The sequence below is a fragment of the Xenopus laevis genome, chromosome 4S (genome assembly GCF_017654675.1).
Source record: "Xenopus laevis strain J_2021 chromosome 4S, Xenopus_laevis_v10.1, whole genome shotgun sequence".
NCBI classification, from domain to species: Eukaryota; Metazoa; Chordata; class Amphibia; order Anura; family Pipidae; genus Xenopus; species Xenopus laevis.
In genome coordinates this window covers 90,488,187-90,507,942 of record NC_054378.1, presented here as the reverse complement: position 1 = coordinate 90,507,942, position 19,756 = coordinate 90,488,187, and the positions used below count along the sequence as shown (strand labels likewise).

The 19,756-nt window shown below is 36.3% G+C and overlaps 1 protein-coding gene across 1 annotated transcript in view; it reads right to left on the bottom strand.

The window, feature by feature from the left end:
- Positions 1-1,120: 1,120 nt before the first annotated feature.
- Positions 1,121-19,756, bottom strand: part of nek7.S (NIMA-related kinase 7 S homeolog) — a gene marked incomplete in the record, with an annotated part of 41,713 nt that continues 23,077 nt past the window's right edge. Inside the window, 3 exon segments of the mRNA NM_001091286.1 lie at positions 1,121-1,496; positions 4,984-5,097; positions 18,032-18,126. Of these exon segments, the coding sequence (NP_001084755.1) occupies positions 1,386-1,496; positions 4,984-5,097; positions 18,032-18,126 (320 nt within the window).

Here is a 19,756-nt window from a genome sequence, read left to right as displayed (position 1 = left end):
TGCCTCCTCTGCTTCTTTCTTAATATTTGATTTGACAGTGAGAGGAAAGGTGAATGAGAGGTGGCAACATACTCCCAAATCCTTTAAAATTACAGATATGGGGCAGGTTGGGGGCCAACCTTATATTCTAGATACTGGTTTGTAAGGAAACCCAATTTGCACAGTAGAACCAAGTTTATAGTTTTCAGAGGACCAGAAAGAAATTTGCAAAACCTGGGAAAATGTAAAATTAGAGAAATGTATTATGCACAATATATAGGTGGGACAACAAAAAAAGATGTAAAATGAGGGAAAACGTAAAATAAAGGGATTTAAAATTGAGGTTTCACTGTAATTCAGGTTAATATTCTACAACATAGGTATTGGGTAGCCAAGATGAATGGCTGATAGTAAGGAGGGAAAAAACCAAAATATTATTTCTATGTTCTGGTGTCTAGGGTTATTAAAAATAAATAGAACATTGGACAAAGGCACTATCGAAAAGAAAAACAATCAAAAGGATTTCTCCTTTAAAGGCAAAAGCATTACAAACATTAGTTTGGAAATAATATCATATTCATTGCATATAACAGTTTATAATCATCTTATTATCAGACAAAGCATTTAAAACAAAAAATTGCATGTCATTGTTCTCTAAAGGTGCATCTTAGATCATTCACGTGTATATTAAACCATTTCTATGAACTGTTAGAAAGTACAGTATATCATGGAACAAACCATGTGTACGTATTCCATTGCAAGCAATGGACCTGCTATCCAGAATGCTCGGGACCTGTGGTATTCCGGATAACGGATCTTTTCATTATTTGGATATTCATACTAGAAAATCATGTAAACTTTTAATAAACCCAATAGGCTGGTTTTGCTTCCAATAAGGATTAATTATATCTTAGTTTGGATCAAGTACAATGTACTGTTTTATTATTACAGAGGAAAAAGGGAATCATTTTTAAAAATTTGGATTATTTTCATAAAATGGAGTCTATGGGAGACGGCCTTTCCATAATTCAAAGCTTTCTGGATAATGGATAATAGGTCCTAGGCTATGTATAAATACATCTATGTTGTGCTACTGTGCATGCAGCATTGTACATGTTTTAAAAACACATATAGGCACAACTTGTAATTTTGATTTTAATATCCATCTCACTCATTATTCACATTGATAATCATTGGTCGTCCAGTGCACCCTATAGTGTGAATATAAAAAGCTTTCATATAATTCTGATCCCCAAAGAAGAAGTTCTGCTAAGCATTTTGGGCTATACAGTACATCAGGGGTCTGAACTGATTCCATAGTCCCTTCCCACAGTATCCCCTCTTTCAATATTGAACATACTTGAAAGTCTATGACTAATTGGAAAACTACTGGTGCTGCATGTGATCTAACTTGTTGCAGTTCGAGCGTGCATCCGCTTTGCTACTTCATAGACATAGGTGACATCGGGTCTCTTCTCTGGATCGGGGTTGATACAGGTATTCACCAGCATTCGCAGCTTTGTAAGGTAGGATGGTGATGGAAGAGAACAACAAATATCATTAAGTTACATTATCATTGGCTGAATGCTTCATTTCAATTTATACATCTGTAGAAAATGTATTAAAAAGTTTATCATTTGCTAGACATACTGTATCAATAACCCTTTCATACCTACACTTACTAAAAACCTAGAAGCTAAAAAATATTTTTCATTTAAAATTGTTGCCACACAATATGCTTTGCTCTGTTCTAGGCATAACAATGTTTATTCAGCCCAAGTAATGAAATCCCTGCATCTCAGTGACAAGCAGTAGCAGTGAGGGAGTTAAAGTGAAGATTTGGGTGATTTTTTACGGTTCTTTAAAGTGCAAACTTAACGTGTTGCAAGAAATAAGAAAACCATAAATCTTTTTTCTAACTGGGAAGATAATCTTCTGTGTGGGCCAGAGGTTTTTGATTTGTGCCTTTGGGCTGTGACACAGGATTCACACTTAGCCAAAGCTTCAAGCCCTGCAGACAGGATCCGCACAGCCGCTCCACTCAGTGGTACCCTCATTATAATCCTCATGCAGGTTACCATGGCGACTGCCATCCTGGAGCATCCCTGTACCTTCCTAATAAGTTACCATGTGAAATGCAAATGCGGACAGTCTGAAAATTAGTCAAGGAGAATAGGCGATGAGGATGCAGATATGTGAAATATTCATGTGCAAAGTGAGGGGGGAAAGAAGGGACGGGTAAAGGGGGGAGGGAGACAGCATGAGTGTCAGAACAAAAGGCTGCCCCTGACACTCATACCATCATTGTATATAACTGCTTGGAGCCACTGCACACAGGGAGGCACCAGAAGTATTTCTGAACACATGGGTTGTTTTTTTAAACACACCACATACACAAGTATTTGATTGTATATTAAAAAGAAGAAAATAATAAAAAGCAAAAAAAAAAAAAAAAAAAAAATGACTAGTATTTAAATAACAACAGATAGATACTAGGGTACATGGACCTTAACAGCTCATGTTTTGTAAAGTGTCCACTTTATACTTTAGCTGCATAACTTATTGCAGTTCAACAGTTGTATAGCGTTGTATAGCGTGATCCATACACTTTCTCATGTTCTCATGTGGCTAGGCAAGGTGTATTCCAAAAGTGTCCAATATAAAAAGATGTACTGGTTCCCAGTTTAAAAAATATACTATTGCATAAGAGCGAAAGTTTAAGCTCTTAAGGAATAAAGCAGGGAAAGCAATCATGGAGGAACACTATGCCAGAAGCAGAGAAATAAGCGGACAGCCCAGAGAACCTGATGATAGGCATTTTTCACTTATAGGAGATGGAAATGGAGAGAAAGGATGGTAGCCAGGCTACACACAGACAGAAAGAGAAGATGGTGATCTGGCTACAAGGTCCTCAAAATATTCATATAGAAATAGAATAGGTGAAGAACTATGGGGTCTACACATATGTATTTTAAATTGTAACTTTGAATAGAATGATTTCTATTTTTATGAGAAATTTTTGAGTCACAGGATATTTTTGAGGATCTGAATGCCTGCCCTTGGGTTCTGAAGGCTTATCATGTTTCTCTCTGACCTTGTATACATTGTTCCCATTGTTAGGGATCGATCTGGCTACAAGCGACATGAAAAGAAGAGATGCAGTTAGTGGGAAGTTTCAGGGTGACAAGCAAAGTAAAGTGGACAATAGTGGAGAAAAGGTGAGCAGCTTGGTGGTAATAAAAGAATATAAAAAGTAGGCAATAGTTGATATATGGGGTGGGAGGGTATAAGTTGAGAAATAGGACAGGAGGGCAGGCAAATTGAAGAAGAATGTGGACAGGAATGTGGAAACTGGACCTGCTAAACAGGACTGGAAATTATGCCAGAACTTGCTGTCCCTGAACACAATGAGCTTTTAGCAAATAGAGACATAAAACTCCAATACAGCCCTATGTCTGCAGATAGTGGCAACAACGGCATTGGTCCATGATTCTAATATACATTATTCTAATATGCCTTATGTATATTCATAAAAAAGCCAAACTAGACAAAAATGTTGTATTGCTACTTACTGCCCTGTTTCCAAGATATTGCTAAGCTCTAGGCTCCTCACCCATATAATCTGCTGGACAGTATACAGTCTGGTTATTTAACAGCCCAATGACACAGTCTTATGTAGAGTTGCAAATGATCTCCATATTGCCATGTCCAAGGAATTCCTCCTGCATTTATCTTCTGCTACTGATTCTGTCAACCATTCTATTCAAATGCAAATTCTTCATTCCCTTGATATCAACAACAAAGATACATCCTGGTTATCCTCTTACCTTTCTGAGTCTCCCCTCTCTCTGTTGCTAACAAACCCTCTTTTTTAGTTCCACTTAGTTTGGGGGTGTCTCAAGGTTTTCTAATCAGCCCTTTGCTGCTCTTCCTGCACATTGTTCTTTGAAAGACAATGCATTTTTTATTTAAATATCATCATTAACTAAAGAAATCCAGAGCTTTAGTTGTCATACAGCTAGCTCCTTCTACCACCTCAAAAGGAACCTAACTGATAGGGAACTGATCCTGCCACATCTATCCTCCTCAGTCTATATTAAACTTTTATGCTAGAATCTTCCTGCTCTCCCATAAAAAAAGCTGCTAAACATTTATTAGGGCTCCCTGTTATGTAGACGATAACTTACAAAATCCTTCTGTTAACCCTTATAGCCCTTTAGACGTCTACACCTTTTCATATGTTTCTGGTTCTCTACTACATATCCTTCAAGATTCAGCATCTTTTACATCAACCACATTAACTGACACCTTTCCTGAAAAGCTTTTTTGTTGCTATTCCTTAACTATGCAATACTGTTCACAAAGTATTTTGAACTTTACCTCAGTGTCTTAAAACAAAACTCAGTTACTACCTGGAGTACTTATAAGTCAATGCCTGAACTGATGCCAATAACAGAACTTATTACCCTACTGTGTGTACATATCAGTTACTCACTCAGTTAGACTGTAAGCTATATGAAACAGGGCCTTGCTTCCACCCTAGTCTCTTAACAAGTAGCAACCATGTATATATATTTCAAGTTTGCTCACCTTGTCTGTACTATTACTATACAGCAAAAATGTACAGTCCTGCTGTAAAAAGTAATATAGAATATAATAAACACAAGAGGGCAGATGAGTGTACATGTAGAAGAAAACAAAACTATGGGCAGTATTGGAGAATGGAAAATAAATGTAAAAGTAAAGAAGGACAGTCAAGCAAAGGACAGGGCAGGCAAACAGATGGAAGAAACAAGAGAGGAGGTTGGAAAAGCAGGAGAGACGAAGTCAGTATATATACACACATCTTTATTGTCCATTATTCCATATAGACTTACAGAAATCTACAGTAGAAATATGGAATTCACTATTTTAAGCAAACTTTTTATGGCGATGTATAAGCAAGCATAAATTGCAGCCACAGCTAACTGTAAATATGATAAAAAAAAAGGAAAAGAATAATACCTCCTCGGAGTAGTGGTCCGATGGTAAGGGGGGATAGTCACACTGTTCAATCTTCTTACACAGAGAGTAAAGGTTCATTTTGTCTCCATAGAATGGACTCTGCAATGCTGCCATCTGAACAAAAAAAAACATTTAAGAGCAAAGCTTTAGAATTAAGCAGATTTTGTAATCAGAAGTGTTAATAGCAGTGACCTGTAATGCAGATGTTGATGAACTACAACTCTCATAATCTCATTATAACCACAGATTTAAATAGTAAACCTAAATTGGTTTCTATGAAGCAAATTATATTTTTATACTGCACTATAGGTATTTTTGCCTGTTTAACTAGGGGATCGTAAAATGTTTGGCATCCCCCACTAGTTAAAGTTTTTCCTTGGGCTGGGGTTCTTTTTCAGCTGTGGCAAAATTTTCTAACTGTGAAGTCAATATGTTACATTTTTTTTTTCCACAGGGGGAGCTTAACATTTTGGCATTGCCCAGTAAAAAAAGTGCTTTCACTGTCCTTTACAGAAGTCAAATGCTTAAACGAAAACTTTACCCCCTAAATGAATACTTAAGCAACAGTTTATATCAAATTAAGAGGCATTTTAAAGACTATTACCAAACTGGAATATATATATATATATATATATATATATAAGTAAATATTGCCCTTTTACATCTCTTGCCTTGAACAACCATTTTGTGATGGTCTCTGTGCTACCTCAGAGATCACCTGACAAGAAACAATGCAACTTTAACTATAACAGAAAGAAGCATGGAAGCCAAAGAGAGAACTTTGCCCAATAACTGGCTCATGTGACCTAACGCGTGGTTTGTTTATGTGCAGAGTGAATGGTAGGATACCTGGGGGCGGCCCATAGATCTTAAAATGGTAATTTTCTATTTAGAAATAAAAAAAAAAGTCAAAAAATATAGTATTATTGAAATGATCTATTTACATGAAAGAGGGTTTTACAAATGAGCTGTTTTATGCAATAGAGACCTATGTTGTTTAGGGGTATAGTATTCCTTTAAAAGCGGCAGTAATATAATACATTTACTTTATAAAGAAAAGTGTCATGGATGTTTCCATATACTGTATGAGCTCTCATGGTTTATTGTGGTTGCACATAATATATATTAATTATACAATATCTAAATAAATTTTATTTAAAGTAGGACTGAGTATGACCAGAATGTCCTTTTAAACACATGTGGCTTAATTTCTTTCCTATTTAACACCCTTTGCCTATTTAGTGTAGCATTCTTGTACAAAAATCCTCTGTGAGAAATGCAGCTAAAGAGAGGAAGCCCATCATCAGCACAAAAAATGGTTGACAATAAATGCAATTTAAATGTGACACTTAGCAAGCACTCTAATGTATTGTGTACTGTAGACCATTTGAAAACGGTGTATGCAGTTTGACATGCAAGGACTACTTTGGTGTCAACTTTTAGATTGCAAGCTCCTTTTGGCAGGGCTCTCTTTACCTCTTGTGTAGGTCATTGATTGTTTATTGTATAATCTGTATGATTATTGTATACACCCATTTCTTGTACAGCACTGTGGAATATGCTTGTGCATGCTTATATATAGCACATGCTTATAATAATGGATAATTATAAAGACAATATTACAAAATTAGGGAGATTTTTGTGTAAGGCCAAGATAAGTGTCCCTTAACAAACTATATAATAAGACCATGTACACCCTGAATTTAAAAAAATAAATAAATAAATAAATTGGGCACATTATTTATATACAGAAGCAGACTGTTACTCACTTTGTACAGACAGACAGATGCGAAATCACACAAGCGCACAATTACCAAAGGATGACTGGTTAGAAAAGTAACAAGTTCCTTGATACTAACCCATCAAATCATCCAGAGAGTATGCATTTTATATAAATATATATATATATATATATATATATATATATATATATATATATATATATATATATATACACACACATACATATATATATATATAAATTTGTGAATAAACTAGCTATATTTTTATGAAAGACATTGTAAGATTGTTCCGCTTGACAGTTATCTCTGGGGTTCATTTATAAACTTCTCGAGTTAAACCACGACTTGCAAAAATATTTGCAAAACAGATTTGCAAATTGCGAATTTAAATTACTGTCAACTATATTATCATGCCCAACCATGCACAGTGACCACGCTCACACAAACACACTTCTCATTTGTGAGCCAATTGTGAATATTTGTTCACAATGCACAAAAACTGAAAAAAAAACTGGCGCAGCAGTATTCAGGAACATGGGTAATATAACTATTTGTGAGTAATTATGCTCTTTGCAAATATTATAGAGGACCCCCACTGTCCAAGTATTCTACTAACAGCTTTAAAAGATATAGCTAATGGTTTGTATCTCTTCTTATATTTCAGACATGTCTTAAGGTCCCCATGGAGGGAATTGTGGGGTTCTCTCAGAATATCACTCTCCCCATCTTACTAAAAGTTATCTCAAAAGGTGAACAACTCCTTTAATTATTAAAAAAGTATAGATATGAGCTGGAAATACCCATAAATACATTTAAAACATTGATTGTCCATCGCATTGAATAGCAATTAGCCAGTGTAATGAAATCATCAGATCCGTAAGCGTGTATGTCTTCTGAAACAATTATTGCACAATTGCTTCCCAGGTGGAGATGAACTCACAGGGTGCATAGACAGCAACAATATTAATTAATTTAATCTCATATTTCAGTATTTGAAGATATGGTTTAGATTTACATGGTCAGTTCATGGCAATAAAATGAGTGCACTATGTTTGTCAAAATGAGAACAACATGAGAAAACTGAAATACAACTGGTACAGGTATGGGACTGTTTAATCCAGAAAGTTTGGGACCTCGGGTTTTCTGGATAAGGGATCTTTCCATATTTTGGATTTCAATACCTTAAGTCTACTTTAAAATAACTTAAACATTAATAACCTCTAATAAGGACACATTGGGTATATTTATCAAAGAGTGACGTTAGAGATATCCACAGTCCACTAAAGTGAGATTCCTCCACTCTCCATTCATTTCTATGGCATCTTTAAAGGCATATTTAGTAAAGGGTGAATTTTCACTTTCACCCACTGATTAATACTCTTTTAAAAATCCCATAGAAATGAATGGAGAGAGGCAGAATGTCACTCTAGCAGACTGTGGTGATCTGTAACTTCACTCTGATAAATATACCCCATTGTATCTTAGTTGGGGTCAAATACAAGGTACTGTTTTGTATTACAGATTAAAGTTATTTGATTATAGTAGACTCTATGGTAGATGCGCTTCACGTAATTATGAGCTTTATGGATACACAGGTTTCTAGATAACAGATCCCATATCTGTATAGAAGTAGCATGTAAAAAACACTTTAACTGGCATACTCTTTTAGTGAAAAGATCTTATATAAAACATACAGTTCTGCATGTAAACATTGGGCACATTTCCTGGGACCCAATATGTTCCAATTTCGTATAACAAAGATGAATTGATAGGAATGGCACACAACAGGGTACCATTTTTTTCAGAATACATATTTTACAGCCAAATAATGTATATGCTAAGGTCTCCAATGTTTAGATTGTCAGACTTCAGAGCTGCACAATATGTTGGCACTCTTAAAATACATAGTAATAATAATAGACTAGTGTCAGTGTTTTCCACTGGCTTTGTTATAAAACCAATTACATCAACACTGTTGTGTTACTTTTCTTGCCTTTGTTGGCACACAGGAATTCAATACCTGCAGAATAATATATGGCTGATTTAATGCCAAATATCTATTTTTTTAAACTAAAATCCACATAACAAAGGCAGCATTTACAGCACCATACTTCCCACATGCCCTTTTCAGAATGATCAAAATTCCGGTTAGAGTTCTGTACAGCTCTAAAGGTTAGGGATCATCTGAGTAAATCAAATCCACATATTCATAGGGTTCCAAAAATATGTGGCTTCTAGAAACCACAACATTAAAGTGCATATTTTTATAGCTTACACTTGGCCCCTGCATAAAAAACATAAATAACCCTATTAATAAGTTAAACCTAGATCACATATTTTTAAGTATGCATTCTGAGAACAGGTTGAGGTCTTGCTACAGGAAACATATATAAAATATATGAATAAAACATGTATTCTAAGTAGTTTAATAACCACTCTGCATACTAAACTTTGTGGCATGGTATTCATGGCAGACACTTTGGCCCCTGTTAACACCAGATACTGGTTACCCCTGAACTGCAGGAAAACCATATATCTGTGGAAACTGCACATTCTAAAAAAAAAGGTAAACAGGGCATTTCATTCAAAACTACTAAAATTAAAACATTTTCTAAATGTAGTAACAATGTATTGCAATTTACAGTTTTTTAAGACTTTCTACAGTTTGGGTAGAAATACAAAATGTTCTGAATATGAATGTTAAATATCTCCTTAGTAAAGGTATACTTCCACATTTTACTGGTACCTAAAATACAATACATAAAAACAAAGCATCATCAGTGCCTCATACACTTATACAACCCAACAACATAATTTGTAATTGCAAAGTAGTGAAGAGTCAGTAACTATAACTTCCTGGACACCCTAAAATTTAAAATGCAGATTTTTATTCCCAAAGGTTTTAATATTTTGCCCCTTTAAAGAAGCGATCATCAAAATCTGAGACACCAAGGTAACCCCACAATCAACTATGTCTTTGAAAAGTTAAGATCACAGCAAATTCAAAATGTGTAAATATGCATTTATACACAAAACTAACACACTGCAAATAGATGAATATCTTCAGTTTTCACTAAACTTACAGATATTAAAAGAAAAACACAGCAGCAAAAATTCTGTAAATTGCATTTATGTTTCTAAACACTATATTTACCATGCATTGGTATTTTTTTCTTAAAGGGGAACTCCACAAAAACATAACCGCAAACATAATTTCAAGCAACTTTGCAATGCACATCAATTAAAAATACTTCACTTCATGATTTTTAATGGTTTGGAACAGTTCCCTAAGCCTAGCCACCTGCTCTCCTGCTGATCTGTCTGACTACTTTGCTGAGCTGGCTGACTACTGTTACTTTGTTTTAGCAGCCATCTGTCCTTAGCCTGTATCCTCCAAACCCCACAAGATACTACCTTTCCAAGAAAATCCACCAGTTTAAACAAGCCCTGATCAACTGTGAGGCCTGCTATTGTAAAATGGAAATAAAATAATTGATTTCCCACCAATACCCCCATTTCCACCAGGTGTCAATGTTTAATATAGTATTGCCTTTACGATATGCAACAATAAAAGTATTTTAAGGTCTTATGCAAAATGTTCTTTTTTGCGTATCTTGATAAAGGAAGGAGTCAAGAAGATGATGTCACAATAATGTTTGTTCTGCGCTATAAATATCCTGTATTATTATTAGAGGATTATTATAAATATCCTGTGGATTTTCCACTTCTAGCTTGAAACCTAAAGGAAGTTTCACATCACATCCCTTCCACTTTACTAATAAAGCATGCACTTAAACAAAAAAAAAAAATTAAATAATAATAATGAGCTGTACCTCTAAGATTTACTTTGAAACCATCAAAATGCACAAGTGCAGTCTATGGAATCTGCTAGTGTTGCAATTTGCTCCATGCTACTGCCTGGCTATGTTTTGCAGGGCGTTTCTGTTGGTGAACAGGTTAATGTCACACGTTGTAGGTGGGAAGAGAAAAAAAAATTACACTCGGAACGTCCCCTGGAGGAGCCAACCGACTTGTATATTTTCATGCATCTCCTGCTTTGACAGATGAAAAATGTCAACTGTCCTGTTTTTATTTTGAAGCTTTATGCACTATTCATCTGCTTCATTAGTGTAACTTCCCGAGTTCTCTGACAGCTGCTCTCTCTCTCTCTTTTTCCTCCCTCCCTCCGACTCACCCCCTCTCTTTATTTCTCCTCTCGGCAGCTGAATTTTTCAGGCTAATTTAATCTTGCACACTGAGCCGATCTTGGGGAATGATTGACTTGCTCTCCTGACCTCGCGGCCTGATTAGTATTCTAGGGGTGTCTTGAAAGGACAGGATCCCACTGTCTGTCTTTAGAGCTTGTACTACTCTCTCTCTTTTGCTTCCTCTTCCCATGCTGTGCTGAAAAGCCACCAACTACAACCTTGTCAAGAATGCAGGCGCTGTGCTTAACAATAAGACAAAGGGATAATAGCTTGCAATACCTATTTTTACAAGAAAGGTCTATGTACTAAATCAAATCCACTTCATCTTAATTGAATCAGACTTGTTTCCACATCAATTAAAAGACAGATTTTAATAGTCTCACTTTACTAGATAGCCCTCTGCAATTTTCACTCAATCCTATAATTAATTTCAGCCTGCCATTAATTAAACTGAGAGAAACATTTTATTTCTCTAAAGAATATCTGTAATTTTTGGAGCTCAAAGTGCACTTTAGATTATGAGCCTCCATATGCATTATTAAAAGGAGTATAAAAAGCCCTACAACCAAACAGATGAAACTAGAGCAAGACAATGGCACCGCTAAAGGAAGGCACATGCAATTAAGTAAGATTAAAGTACAGTGATTTAAAAAGCAAAGTTGAACCTGTAGTACAGCAGTCAATTATTGATGGCAAAATGGCTGGAGTGTCTCTAAGTCATACTAGAGTGTGTTTGTGGTCGGGGGGAGTATGATGCGTCTGTCTCTCAGTCTTGACTATAGTTGAGAGCGGACTCAAATTTGAGAGGATAGCTATCAAGATAATGCTCAAGAACCATACATATTCTGTAAATGGTATCCTTATAAATGGTGCTTCGCCATATCATCCATTATAATTTGTGCTTGATGTAATTTCTGTCGCTACAGGTATAGGATCCGTTACCTGGAAACCTGTTATCCAAAAAGATCTGAATTACGGAAAGGCCAGCTCCCATAAACTCCATTATATACAAATAATCAATAAGTAATGAAAAATTATTTCCTTATTCTCTGTAAAAATTGAACAGTTCCTTGTACTTCATCCAAACGAAGATATCATTTATCCTTATTGGACGCAGAACCAGTCTATTGGTTTATTTAATGTTTACATGATTTTCTTGTAGACTTTAGGTATGAAGATCCAAATTATGGAAAGATCCATTATCCTGAAAGTCTCAGGTCCCAAGGATCCTGCAAAACAGGTCCCTTACCTGTGCTTACTGAGACTTATGTATTATTTTAAATAATACCCACTGTTATAAAATCGCATATAATTAAAAAAAAAAAATATATATATATATATATATAAAACATTTGCAAAACATCTCAGAATATCACTCTCTACATCATACTAAAAGTTAATTTAAAGATGAACATTCCCTTTAAGAGAGCTGCTGGACTGCTCGGACATTGCTGGGTGAATCAAACATATTTGAAATGTATGTTTGTGCACAGATGACTCTGTTTTGGGATTTCCTTGCGCTTTAAAGGCATGAAATAACAATAGCACTTAAGAAATACTGTTTAATCCATCTGGTGAATTAATAGGGTATTTTAACACAGCTTGCAGGTCCAGTGTGACCATAAGGAAAAAAGGCAGGGGAGTTTCAGCTCTGTCAGGAATTCAGAAATTAGCTCATTTCCTTTAACCATTTCCGTACCATACATCTGCCTGTGTAGTTTAGGGAAAAAGACATTGCCTAGCAAAGTAACTTTGCCATTGATTTGGTTATTGCATTTCGCTTGTGTTATGCCAGGCCAATTTTAAAGGGATACTGTCATGGGAAAACATGTTTTATCAAAACGCATCAGTTAATAGCGCTGCTCCAGCAGAATTCTGCACTGAAATCCATTTCTCAAAAGAGCAAACTATTTTTTTTTTATTTAATTTTGAAATCTGACATGGAGCTAGACATATTGTCAATTGCCCAGCTGCCCCCAGTCATGTGCTCTGTTAAACTTTAGTCACTCTTTACTGCTGTAGTTCAAGTTGGAGTGATATCACCCCCTCCCCCCCAGCAGCCTTACAACAGAACAATGGGAAGGTAACCAGATAGCAGCTCCCTAACACAAGATAACAGCTGCCTGGTAGATATAAGAACAGCACTCAATAGTAAAGTCCAGGTCCCACTGCGACACATTCAGTTATATTGTGTAGGAAAAACAAAAGCCTGCCAGAAAGCAGTTCCATCCTAAAGTGCTGGCTTTTTCCGAAACCACATGACCAGGCAAAATGACCTGAGATGGCTGCCTACACACCAATATTATAAATAAAAAAGAGATACACTTGCTGGTTCAGGGATTACATTTTATATTGTAGAGTGAATTATTTTCAGTGTAAACAGTGTAATTTAGAAATAAAAGCTACATCATAAAGAACATGACAGAGTACTGTGTGCTCTTTTAAACTTTAAGGGAACTTCATTGGGTTATTTTCTCCAGGACCACATTAGTTTTCTAAATAACTAAATAAATAACTTTCGAATTTCTGTGTAATTCCACTTCTGCAAAAATATTCAATATCTAAAAATGTATTTGTTTGTGGAAACACAACTGATTTTAAAAGCCCATATAACCTTAGCAAGTCAATGTGTGCAGATTTATGGAGGTTTCATGGCAAAGCAGTACGAGAGCAAATTTTTAAAAAAGCCACAACAGGTAAAATGAGACTTTGGATTGAAGGCCAAAACACATCGTACATTCCATATGATGTCTGATGAAGCTGATAATTAAATGAAACATGAAGCAGATTATGTTGAAAGCTAAAAAAGTCCAGATAACCAGTGGTTTTTTTTTCAATATAGGCCTTATGGTGAACATACTTATGAGAGATATTATTGTGTGCTCCAAATACACACCCAACCTATTTCCAGAATACACAGTGAGAGGTAAACGTGAAAGCAAGTGATCAGAGACTACCGTGGCACCAAGAGAAAGAAGAACAATTGCTAAGGAGTCTGAAAAATGAAATAGAGGAGAAGTAAAAACATGAAATGCTGAATTTGTGAGAGCAGACAACCGAATGAGTGTCATCCAAAGGGTTTTTTTATTTTAAAATGGAGCATCAGTATTGTCATTAGTGGTGCTTGCGAAGCAAAGCATCACTACTGTTATCTTGCAAACTTATTAGTGGTGCTTGCGAAGCAAAGCATCACTACTGTTATCTTGCAAACTTATTTTTATTCTTCTTCCGTATGAAAGTTTGGCGCGTAACTAGTCCCGCCCCGTTTGTCCTAGACCCATGAATGAGGTGTCAAATCGTGCGGCTTAATCGGGAATGGGGTGGTATGACTTTTCTAAGGGGTGGGTGGTTAATTGCCCCTTGCGGGGGCAATTAACCACCCCGAAAAGTCCCATAGATTAACATTGAGGCCAACTTTTGACGGATTCTAGCGCAGAGAGGGAATCTTGTAGAAACGTTAAATTTACCACATTTGAAGAGGTTTGCGACCTGTGTCAGATGATACCCCACACGAGGGTATAAGTTTTACCCCCGGGGCAGGAGAGGTCCCCAAATTTGCCCCATTGACTTATAATGGGGAATTTATCGAATAATTAGTTTGTCGCAGACCCATGAATGAGGTGTCAAACCGTTCAGCTTATTCGGGAATGGGGTGTTGTGACTTTTCTGTCCTATTTTGGGGACCCAAAAAAGTGAGCGGAGCCGCAAACAACCAATCAGATTTTCCCTATTGACTTCAATGAGAAAATGTAAACAGCTGTAATTCTCACAGTAATAAAGCCAGAGCTCCCAAACTTGGCACCGTGGGTCACTGGGTGACTGCAGCCAAAATTTACAAAAAGTGGGCGGAGTCTACAACAGCCAATCAAATTTCAGCCATTCAATTAAATAGGATTTTAAACTGCTGCCGCTCTTAGACGGTTAATGGCAGGGTCCTCAAACTTGGCACAGTTGGTCACTGGGGGACTGGGATTAAAATTAAGAAAAGTGGGTGGAGCCAAAACCAACCAATCAGATTTCTTTGATTGGTTTTAATGGGAAAAATTAAGAAGGCTGCCATTCTCTCAGTATTGATGTCAGGGACCTTGAATATCACAAATGTGGTCGCTGGGGGTTTCCACTTCAAGTTTAGAAAAAGTGGGCGGAGCCACCAACAACCAATCAAATTTCATTCATTGATTTTCAATAGAAAAAAATAGAAATGCTGCCATTTTTACACATTAAATGACAGCATTCCCAAACTTTGGTATGTTAGTCACTGAGTGACTGTGGTTCACAATTAGGAAAAAAAGGGGCGGGGCAACAACAGCCAATCAGATTTGGGCCTGAGTTTTGCCACGGCAAGCACCACTCACATTTTCTTCAGGAAATGTACCTCTCTAGTCTATATTTGCAATCTTGGATTTATTATTGTTTTGCTTGATTGGTAGCCATGATAAAGGTATCAAAGGCAAAAGACCCTTTTCTTTGTTAGGCCCATGGAACATAGGGTAAGAGTCACTCATGAGCTTTCATGGATAAAACGGTCACCAGCAGGATTTTGGCAAGTAAACAAGCATTTAAAGCTAATGCCAGGCTACTCTACAGCTCCTCTGCCAGCTGAAAACTATCAGTGAACCATGAGCCTTAGAATGATAGCAAGCTGCAGTTGTCTAGGTGAAATAGGATGAGGATATGGATATCTGTTGGTTAAGAAATTAAAGGACAGAATTAGGATATACTCTGTAGCAAACAGAATGCCAGTTCTTGCCCTTGGTTTGCTGTAATCAGAAAAGGACAGGAAAGATCAGCTTTCTGAGTAAAAATGGATAACAAATATTATCAACAGTAATAATACATCGCTGAGTAGGGCCAGGTTTGGGTGGATAAATGATCACTTCCGTTTTTGTAAGATTCATTTTGATTATCCAGAAACAAATAGTTAAAAAGCAGTTAGACATCTGATATTGAATTTCAGTGGTTAGCAAAGGTAGGATAAATATATCCAGACAAATTCACCATAGATAAATTGCTTAGTGTAAATGCTATAATATACAGTAGCTTCAGAATCTACATTTTGCAGAAGTAGACTACCCACTGAACTAAATACTCCAAAAAATGACTAATTATCTTTTTTTCACTAGCCCCCCCATTTATCAACACATTCTCACAAATTTTTTCTTTTAATTATTTAGTACCCGAAAGCTACAATTTTTTCATAAAAATCACCCCAAAGCTGCAATTTTTTCAGAAAACCCAGCGCAACTCAGAATATCTTCCAATTGATAAAGAAAAACTATACCCCCAAAATGAACACTTAAGCAACAGATAGTTTACATCATATTAAGTGGCATATTAAAAAATCTTACCAAACTGGTCTATATATTTAAGTCAATCTTGCCCTTTTACATCTCTTGTCTTGAGCCACCATTTCCTGATGGTCTCTGTGCTGCCTCAGAGATCACCTGACCAGAACTACTGCAGCTGTAACAGGAAGAAGTGTTGAAGCAAAAGACAGAACTCTGTCTTTTAATTGGCTCATGTGACCTAACTAAAGTATGGTTTGTTGGTATGTTTGTGTACACAGTGAATCATACGATCCCAGGGGGCGGCCCTTGTTTTTTAAAATGGCAATTTTCTATTTATGATTACCCAATGGCACATACTAGTAGAAAAGTATATTATTATGAAAATGGTATATTTACACGAAGCAGGGTTTTACATATAAACTGTTTTATGCAATATTTTTTCTAGAGACCTACATTGTTTGGGGAGTATAGTTTTTCTTTAACTGGACATCTGCCATTGACCTTTATATGTTCTCAGCAGGTCTGAGTTGGAGTACTTTTTACATCTGACTTTTGCCACCATTGTATTTTCCCCTTTAAAAGTTTGACTAGAAAAATTCGGAGCTTAATAAATAACCCCCTATATCTGGCAAACACTCTCGAGTACAATGACATTTCAAAAGGTAAACACTGTTTACCAGATACCATATATCCATAGGGTATCACAAATCCATTCAGTAGTGCATCTGAATTTTCTTATCTGACATTTCCGGCTTCTACAAACAAAACACACAACTTACTTTTTTCTGTCAGAAAAGCTCCTAATACTAAGTTAACCCCAGAACACTGTTTATATTGTAAAAACATTTCTCAAAACTGCAAATCTTTGCTTAAGTTAGGAGTTTAAAAAAAATATTCCAATTATTTAATGGTGTTAGTGACACTTGTCTCCCATGTGTTCGGGTATAAAAAGTCAAATCATCAAAAATATGATCAGGTTCAATTCTGTGGCATGTACACATCTTAAAATTTACAATAAAAATATGCCATGCAGGGACCCCAATATTTTAGCAGTGCATATTTTTTTTTTGTTTATGGCTGACACTGTGGTCCCTTTAAACACAATAACCCACCTGTGTTTTGTGTGTTGTAAAAAAAACTTTTAGCCCAAAAACAATACAGAATTTATACTTTAAAATATGACCAACATAAATCCTCTTAAACATTGTAGATTCTATATGCTGTTGCACAAAAAATAGTTACAAGAATATTACTCCCTTTGTGAAACAGCTATAGTGCTCTTCCTTTCTGATTTAAAATGAGGAGTTTGCCATTCATGGAAGATGCTTCATTAAAATGTTATATTATAGCATTACTGATATTAAACAACCCCAACTTCTTCCTCTCCTGTCCTGGTGGGCACATCTGTCCCATTTAATAAAGTGGCCCATTCAATGGAAAGATTATTTGTAATTGAAAAACATTCTATCAGGATAATGGTCAGGGATTATGAAGAGTAAATAAAAGGAAATACTATTGCTTTTAGTATGCTTCATATGGAACAGTTTCCCCATTCCAGATCCTGTACAGCAAAATAAGATTTATTGCAATGTTATTATTTCTAAACATAAATAAGTGTATATTACACAGCACAAACACAGTATTCAGGCATCACACTTAACACTATAGGACGAGGGGTTTCTATAGACAGATAGCAGTATGATGCTTCACAGTTGTGTGGCACCAGAGTTCTCTTCAGTCCCTGAGCAGTGCTAGCTCATTTCGTTTCTAATTTCACCCTGGCATATGCATGCACAAATGATGTCATTACCTCATAAAGAAGACATCCTAAAGACCAAATATCAGATTTGAAGTTGTATCCATTTTCATGTATCCTCTCAGGTGACATGTAATAAGGGGTTCCCACTGAAAGAAAAATATAATTAGGAAAGAGTCTTTCTCAAGTGAACTCTATGAACAACCATCAAAGAAAATGTACCAAATGCATACAGCTCCTGAAATGAGAGAGAACATTCATTTTTAAAAAAGTTTTTATTTTGTTTTCAAGCCAAGGGGAATGGGGAGAAACATACAAAAAAAAAACTTGGTTCGCAATTGAAGATAAGCATCAATATGTGGTGTCTCCAGTAACCCTTTCTAAAGGAACCACCAAAGAGATATTTGGTACAGTTTGAAACACCTTACATTCATGCTGTCCTATACAGACATGTCACTCTAACCAGCAGGTATATATATAATTGGGGAGCTCTATCAGGTTAACCTCAAGCCATGGACTCCATATTCTTTAAAATGTATCTGGACACCCCAGGGAAAGCTAAGGTTAACCGATTTGGTAATTGTGGGAGAATTGGTACCCATACAGTTCATTAGTACCAGTTTTTAGCACAATACAGAGTAACTCACACGAGTGATCTGGTTTTGTTCAGAGGTACGAGTTCCTCCACTAAGCCTAGTATACAGGTTTCTGGAAAGCGCACATTGGGGATTGCCAAATTATCAGCCAAACACCTCATCACCTCCATCCAGAAGCTCTGTATTAGGGGACAGTGCCATGTTAGGTGCAGAATGGATTTGTCTGGCTCCTGGCCTATGGCCGGCGGCCCATTTATTTGGAGCTTTGTAGGAGTAATAAACAACAGATTGATACATTTGTACTGGATTTGTTTGTCACCCAGGGAGATTAAATCAACAAAGGGTGATTAAGTAGCCTCATCCCACTGTTCCTCACTCAAACCTAGGAGTGACTACTGCAAGTGTCGTTGGGCTCTGATAAAGGGTGATGGGACTGTGTCTATGAGCGCCTGGTACAATCTGGAATTTAGATTTTTCCACTCAGGGTCGCAAAGAATTAGTTCCACTGAGGGGGTATTTTATCTGCCCTCCAAGGAGGAGAACTGAGCTTTAAATGCATGGAAAAATTGGAGGTATCTATAAAGTTGTAGTTTTGGCTTATTATGTTGTGTCTTTAGCTGTTGAAATGTAGGGAATGCCTGATTAGTCAGAATATCCCCGAAAAGTGTAAGACCCATTAATGGCCATTATGTGAAATGTTTGAGAGATTTGAGCTGGGGCAAGTTAGAGTTCCTTCACACTGATAGAAAAGGGGAGATTAGGTGTGTGTCCTGTGTATGAGCATGCAATCCTCCAGGCTCTAAAGGGAGTAAAAATCATCATAGTCAATCAGCCGCCTGTATGGCACATTCTGAATTGCCCCAGGGAGCCCAGCCTTCAGACCAGAAGCAAGAGACCAGGGTCATTGACATGAGAAAACATTCATTTACTGAAATGCCCAACGCTATTACATATATAAAGTAAATGCTTTAAATTGTTTACATCTACACTGCAAAATTACATGTTTAAAATCTGCACAATTAATTTTATTACCATCATTCTGCAAAATATGTGTTACTAGAGATTTTTTTATATTTGACTTTTAATTGAAATGAAATGTAACTTTTATTGTCATGCAATTTTTATACATTTCTTCTCTTCTGAGGTTTTTGAATTATGTAGCTTTATATTCAGCACCTATCCA